This window comes from Anneissia japonica, unplaced genomic scaffold (assembly GCF_011630105.1).
Source record: "Anneissia japonica isolate Jap-2015-1 unplaced genomic scaffold, ASM1163010v1 scaffold4240_len331602_cov119, whole genome shotgun sequence".
Taxonomy (NCBI): Eukaryota; Metazoa; Echinodermata; class Crinoidea; order Comatulida; family Comatulidae; genus Anneissia; species Anneissia japonica.
In genome coordinates this window covers 89,198-97,419 of record NW_022698708.1, presented here as the reverse complement: position 1 = coordinate 97,419, position 8,222 = coordinate 89,198, and the positions used below count along the sequence as shown (strand labels likewise).

At 33.9% G+C, this 8,222-nt stretch overlaps 1 protein-coding gene across 1 annotated transcript; it reads left to right on the top strand.

The window, feature by feature from the left end:
* Positions 1 to 15: 15 nt before the first annotated feature.
* LOC117102733 lies at positions 16 to 8,222 on the top strand. The gene is made up of 7 exons (XM_033243138.1): positions 16 to 19; positions 331 to 591; positions 838 to 945; positions 1,766 to 1,888; positions 6,586 to 6,662; positions 7,404 to 7,448; positions 8,103 to 8,222. Exons 1-7 carry the CDS (start codon positions 16 to 18, stop codon positions 8,220 to 8,222), a joined length of 738 nt encoding a protein of 245 aa, XP_033099029.1.

Genomic DNA, 8,222 nt, shown 5'->3' with positions numbered 1-8,222 from the left:
TGCACCCGTCGATTAATGCGTTAGATGCTGTCTCTTATACACATCTAGATGTGTATAAGAGACAGATGATAAACATGGACATTTTAACGTAAATACTATTTCTGTTAAAATAAAGCAAATGAAAAACATTTATATATTTATACATACAATTACTTCTGTTAGTTTTTTCCCTTATTTTTTTTCTTCATAAGTGCATAATAATAAAAAGAAGTAAAATGATTGAGAATATAATGAATTTATATGCTATGGTTTATATTAAACATTTTCTTTTACATTTGCCTTTATTTCTTCTTTATAATTCTAACGAATCACTATGATTCTGTCTTCCAGATAAACCTGAATTTGGACTGGCAAACGAAGACACTGTTAGTCGGAATGAACAGTATGTTATTGAATTTGAAGTTGCAGCTAATCCTAGTAACGTCACTTATCAATGGACCACTGATCCTCCTGGAATTGAAGACACAGACACTAACCAAGCAACTTTCACAGTCAATGTACCAGATGTTAACGTCACAGTGTTTACAATAAGAATGAATGTTGCTAATAGCATTGGATTGACATCAAAGTCGATTAAAATAACTGTAATGGGTAAGCTTGAGCTTGAGTAGAGAAAGACTGCTAATCTACTGATGCTCTTAGGATTGAAGATAGACACTAACCCATCAACGATAAACTTTCAGTAGCATCACATGTCGGTCGAAATTAACTGTCTTTTGTAAACTTTGAAATGTTTATCTTTTAAAATGAATGTTCGGGAATTAACAACTAGGCCTCTGTATAATGTTTTACGTACATATGTTGTGGATTGCTAGTGAGTGGTATTTTTCAGATTAGTAAGTCCATGTGCTGATGAGCCCTGTGGAAATGGTGGGACGTGTTCAGTTGTTGAAGAAGGCTACAATTGTAGATGCACTGATCATTTCGATGGATTAAATTGCACAAGTAAGTAACTTAAATCTTATTTACTAATATTAATTAATTTTAAATTAATATTAATATTAAGCATAATAAACTATATAATCGATACTATACAACCAATTACATCATATAAAAAGTTGCAGCATTACCAGTTAAATAAAAATAAAAAAATATTCAAAAGAGTCATTGTTTCAATTCGCGTTGTTTTTGTGTAAGGTATTTGTAGTAAGTGGACTAAAATGGCTCCGGGGGTCCCTGCTGGGATCGAGGTGGCGGAGCTCAGGCATATTTGATAACTTAAGTTCTGATGATTCATATACGGTTTTCAGTGGCGGATCTAGAAATTTGAAGATGGAAGAAATACCACCTCAGCTCCACCATGATGGTTGGGGCTGAGGTAAGAAAATTTATGATTATAGCACCTTCAAATGACCAGAAATTGCACTATCATACAACTCGAATATCATTTTTTCCTGTTTTTTTTTAATTTTGAAAAATTGAGGGGGCTGGGCGATTGGGTTTCTTGAATCCCCACTGTCAATGGGGGATCAAAGAATTTGATATAAGCAAGGAAATGACATTTACAGATTGAGAGTCCTGGGGTAAATACATTTATGATTATGTCACTTCTAGATGGCCGGAGATGGCACTCTAAGACTTAAATTTCAATATAATTTCTTTTCTTTTTTTAATTAATTTTGACAAAATGGAGGGTGGGGTATAATTTTTTAATTTTCTACTCTGGAAAATGTGGATTTTCGATAATTTAGATTGAAGGGAGGGTGCATACGCACCGGTCAGATCCAACCCCCTGACGTCATCAGTTTTTTTTTTGTGTTTATAGACTGCATCTATAAGGATGGCTGTGACTTGGATAAGGGGGACACGTACTACAGTGATGGGAATGGCGTTTGTGGATGCTACTGTGGTGGTTGTAGACAATTTGATAAAAATACAAATCATGAAAGTGAGTACACAATAGCAATGGCTACTAGTCTGTTGGGTTGTTTTTTTTGTTGTAATATTGCAACAAAAAAGATGAAGACGATGGCGTATAAGAATTTTAATGCTAAAATACATTGCACCCGTCGATTAATGCGTTAGATGTTAGTAACAGACCTAGCATTCGGGAAGAATTTTCGTCATTGCATAGTAAAGGTCTAAATTATTGAAAATGCAAACTTTTGGCGTTATTTGTATAATAAATCATGTTTAAATAACATCAATATTGAGTATGTGTTGCTGTTGTGCATCCACTCCATGTGAAAGGACTTATGTATCTGTGCATATGCATAATAATCACTACATTATACTGTTTTTCTCTATAAAAATGACAACGTTGCTGTTGGTTCGCTCCATATTTTTATAGTTTTAAAAGCAGTGTCCCACTATTAATGTCAACCTCAAGTTAATGTCTGATGTCTGCCTAACGTCTTGAAAAAGAAGACTATTTGTATCAATACCAGTACCAGTTTTGATGTCCACATTACGAAACGGTTACTGTAGTCGCGATATTTGTTTTGATTTTTTTTTTCACATTTATAGAGAAACCAAAAGGCTATAATATGATGTTATTTAACTATTTTGCCACTATATCTTAAACTACTGACTGTTCAAATTCCCAACAGTGTCAGAAACAATGGGATGATCTTTGATTTACCTAGTCATGAACAAGCACAACACATCATCAGCACATGTACAACTAAAATTATACCTCTATTAATTACGTTACATGAATCTTGTCAGAAAGTTCTTATCCTATTATTCTTTATTTCGAAACGACACTTTTACAACAGTGGTACTCGTCCGACCCGATGCATCCAAAGAAAAACAAAACCAAGTAAATCAAAGCAGATCAAATTTAAACACACCCTCCTCCCCCGAAAAAACATGATTGTTTTAAACCTGCCTGCTTTCACCCTTTAACCCATGTATTGAGACACAAAACCCATCACTAATTTGCACCTACAATCTAGGCCCCTAGTTCTTAATTAATTTGTTTAAAGGGCCAAATATTTTTTGAGTTGAGCTCACGGGCCACAGATAATATCTGAGTCATAAAGTAACTCGTTATAATTGTTTTGGTAATTTCAAATTATACTTTTTATTGTGCTACAGTACGGATACGATGAATAATATTGTAATTGTATTGTGTTAGAATCCCTTATTTGTAATGCTTTTTTGATACACTCGTCAAAGAAATAAACATTTCTTAAAGATTCGAGAGAGAATACAGTCACCGATTGGTCGGTGCAGGCAGGTAAAATTTGTGCGATGATTTCATAACTACGCTAAGATACGACTACGTGCTTGCAGGCCTCCAGCTAACTTCGTGCCTTGAGTCTTTAATTGCTGCGAAGCAGCCAATTCATAATCTTGACAGCAATTTGACCTCTGAAAGGTCATTGTTTGTCAAAAATCAATCGCCTGAGACAACTGAAAAGCGGAGTTTCCTTCTTTCGTTCTGCCGGGTAAAATCAATTACTTTAGGCGACGTTTGTAGACTGACCTACTCGTACCAACGTCGGCATGTCGCGACGCTGGAGTACTATTCAGCGTTTTTACTATATTTCTAGGTTTTCTATTTCTACGTTTAATCGGCTCATGTCTCAGCCACAATATTTTGAGGACAATATTATTTACGAACCCAGTTAAACTTATTTACTAGCCTATTTCAACGTGCTAATTATTACATTTAGGCGACGCTTGTTGTAGACTGGCATAGTGTTTGCGGAAATAAATACCATTTTATACACATGCGCAGATCGATTCGCCAGCAGCGAGTCATCGCCAGCCGCAGCGAGCCATCGCCAGCAGAGAGATGTCACTGCAGCAAAACACTATTGTACCAACGCTGTTCTAATAATATAATAGACATTGGGTCGTGCTCATATTATTTGTTATATTTTTATTATTCATTATTTTCACTTGACTCGCATAAATAATTTTGTTCGAAGAACATTTTATGCAGTTGTACTTCGCAGCACTTCACTTGCAATTTGCAATTTCTAGTAATAGGTATAGAATATTCCTATTAAACGTTCAGTTGCTTTAGTTTATTAGGGTTCATTGATTAAAAGATTTCCTTAACTGTTCATAATTAATATTGAATTTGAAATAACTTTCTTCGGGTTCTAATTAACCTTGTTTTACGAAAGCAATTTTCAATTACAATTCAATTTTCATCGCGGTGCACGATATCTTCGCGGTGACGAAACAATTAGGTTTTTTTTTTTTTGCACACGAACCTAAAAAATCAAGCCAAGCGTCCACTAATTGAAAAATTAGTGGACAGGCAAATAACATTGGGAGTTGCAGTGATGACGTCACGATTGACTTATAAAATATATTAGGGTATGCAAACATCTAAATTCTGAAACCATAATTAGTAAAGAATACATATCAATAATCTGTTTACACTGCAGTTGTCTTCTTTGCAAGACAAAGAAAGAGAATTGAAATTGCATTCTGTGTATGAAACGTTACTTATAATGTATAAACACTTTTTGTGAACCTAGGCTTATTATTATCCGCATGATTTATAAAACGGTAAGTTAATGCTAATACTGATAGTGAAACTATGGATGAATAAGTACTAAACTTATTCCTCCATGGTTATGCTACCAGAAACAGTAAAGAAATTTAGGTAAGTAGGCGTAATAATCGTAGAAGAGAATCACCAAAGGGCACTGAGAGTTCAAATTAATGAAATCATCCGTCCTTCTTTTTGTCGCTGCTTAACAGGAATAAAAGGGTAACAAACTTTTGGTTTTTCCATGCCGATTTTTGTGTCTACTGCTCCTTAAACTTTGATAATATTCGCGCACCTTGCCCAAGTATTAGCTGATGCAACCACATGTATACATAATGAACGACTAGAAAATAGGTGTGATATTTATAGGCCAAAGAGTAAGTAGTGTATGTTTAAAAATGATTTCCTGATTCAATTTTCCTCTATCTCTTAAGTGAACCAGGATGCAAACTTTTTAAAAAGACGTTTCTAAAATGTGTCTTTACGCTTCATCAGAATTTCGAATGCATCAAGAGTCAATCAATCAATCAATCAATTGATTGGATAAGCTTTTTTTTTTAAATCATCAACACACCTGTGTGGTGTAACAAGACAATATATAGTGAAAAAAAGCAAAAATAAAAACAAATAATATAATAAATAATAATAATTCTGGATTTATATAGCGCCTCACGTTGACACAACCTCGAGGCGCTTAACAACAACGGAGAAGAATAAAAATTAATTAAGTTCAAATGATTGGTTTGATGATTATGAATAAATGTTATTATTACAGTGCTTTGGTAATTGGAATCATTTCAAGGCCTATGTTCTGCCTTATACATGAACTTATATGAAAAAAATCATGCATCTGAAAAATACTGGACGAAAATAGCCGGGAGAAAATAGCAGGCCGAGAGAAAAAAAATCCCCCAGATAAAAAAAAAGCTGTGGGAAAGATTAGAAGGTGGTAGTGCCATAGTGCTATTTTTTTAGTAAATTAAAACCTAAAACCACCTTGATTTTGAGTCTACTCAATTAACGATTCTTCCCAGGCTTTTCCATGTATAGCTAGAACTTACAATACCAATCTTTGGCGTTTGCTGATTTTTTTCACACGGGCCAGATTTAACGGCTCCGCGGGCCATTTTTGTTATTGTTTATTTATTTGTTTTATTTTACTTTATTGTTTACAAAAAGACAGGAAGAAGGAAGAAAACCAAAGAGGTTTAAATTTGTACCGTAAATTATATAATAATGATAATGGCTCATTATTACATTTTACGAGGTTGTAGTAAATTTTGGACACAATTCATCAGCGGTCAAGGTGTCAAGCCTGCACGTTTCGTAATTTGACCAAATGCAACTTAGGCACAACGATAAGTATGCTATTATAAGTTGGAGAACTAAAAGGTACCACGACAGTGCAATTCCGATTCTAACCAGGTGCCTCAATGACCTCATTCATGACTTCCCCCAATCTCTCAAATATTTACTCCAATTTTCATCTAATATTAATAATAATAATATTAATAATTATAACAATAATAATAATAATATTGACAATGATAATAGAGACAAAAATTATAATAATATTGTCTCTTGTTTAGGCCTATTCCAACCTTTTCAATTTTAATTACCGAATAATTTACAATAATTATTATACAGTACTATTAATCTATTCCTGTAATGTTTTTAACTTCTTTTTTCTGCTGTTATTTCATTGTATATCGCTGTCTTTTATTGTTTTTTTGTTTGTTTGTTTTTTTGTATTTTATGAATGAATTGAATTGTTCAATTATCATTACCCTCATTTATTATTTTCATCATCATCATCATCATCATCATCATCATCATCATCATCATCATCATCATCATCATCATCATCAACATCAACATCATCATCATCATCATTACCATCATTATCATACCGTATTGTCATCATCATTATCATTATTAGGCCTATTAAATTATTATTATTATTATTATTATTATTATTATTATTATTATTGGTGGTATTATTGTTGGGGTTGCTACTCATGTTTTCAATTTATTGAATATTATTCTTTATTTAACATTATTATTAAATCATAATAAATAATTATGATTGAAGGGGTATAATGACCTACTAATTGTATGTTCTCCCCTTGCAGTCTGTTCAGTCTGTTCCAGTAGCACGAGTCTAACAATTGGAATGTTCTTTGTGGGCATCTTTGTTGGAGCTCTCGGGGTAATTGGTGGATTGATCGGCTGCACGAGGATTAAACAGGTTTCTCAGATAGGCATATTAACAAAATTATTGTTCATGTTCTATTCAAGATTATTGCTTTCAATTACCAAATTAAACAACAATCCCTCACCGCCATCCTTCTATTTATGTTACAGTAAAATTGTCCTGATTGAAATCACTTTACTCGGATTTGAAATTCTACAAACCACAAATAGCTGGGGCGGATGCAGAGGGGGTGCAGACGGTGCGATCGCACCCTTCTAAATTATATTAAGAAAAATAATTGTTCTATTATATTGTTGATAAGAATTACCGGTAAAATTTTAAAGGTATGAGCGTGTAATTTTCGGGCCCCTAGAGGTCCATATTCTGCAAATTTTCCCGCCTCAGCCCAAACCATGGTGGGCTGAGGCGGTCTGGACACTCACTCACCGCCAAATCCTGCATCCGCCCCAGAAAAGTATTACACATATAAAGCAATTTTTTGTATTTGTCAATTTTCTTGTGGTTTATCATTGTGGTTTCAACTTGTCAATGTTCTTGTGGTTTATCATTGTGGTTTCAACCTCCATTCTATAGGCTTAATTGGCAGCCTTTCCATTGTTAAACTTTAATTAATAAATAAACATATAAAGTAATTGTGGGCAACATAAAATTTAAATAAAACAAATAAATACAGTAGAACGACAGAAATAGGTATGACTGCAAATTGTATTAATATTTTTTTTAATTTCAATTTAGAAGACAAAAATAGACAAGAGAAGTACGGACAAAAGTAAACAAGATGTAAGTTTTTAATACTCTAATTCACCTCTGATACGAGTTACCAATCCACTTTGTGCCACGTGCACAAAGCCATGGTATCTGTAGGCCTAATTATGTTTTTAATTTTGTGAAGGATTTAGGTTGATATTCTATCGATAACGCCTTCCTAGACTTACCCATAAATTATAATACGTTGGTCAAACGACAATGGATCCGGTACCGGGTCCTATCCACATCGTTGATAACACTGGTTCTTTCCATGGATACTCAGGCCTACCCCTGGCATGCAACCGCTTCGGTTCTACGGTTTTTAGGCCAAACAAAGTCTGATACCAATGAAAAAACATACAATATGCCGACTGGCAGTTGATATTCTATGGATTATTAAAAGCGTTTGTATACTTGTAAAATGTAGGCCTACTCCAATATTTAAATCTTTGGGAATAGGCCCTCTGAAAGAATCTATAAACCTCCCGGTTTATATATTTTTCGAAACTCACACACTTGATTGTGTTCTATCATTTCCTGGCTTGTTGCTTAGTTACCGCTATGGATGAGCGCCAGTGAGAATGTGTTTTTAAGAATGTATTAAAAGCGTATAGATCCATTTCACTTAAGCAACAAGTTACAAACGATAAATTACATTGATATATTGCATTTCATATCTCGACACAGACTTACATGGACTTCACGACAGATAGGCCAAATGCTGGCAATGAAAACCAGACTTACCAAGATCTACAATACAGAGAAGAAGAAACAGCTTATGTTAATTTGAAGTCGGGAAAGAGATAA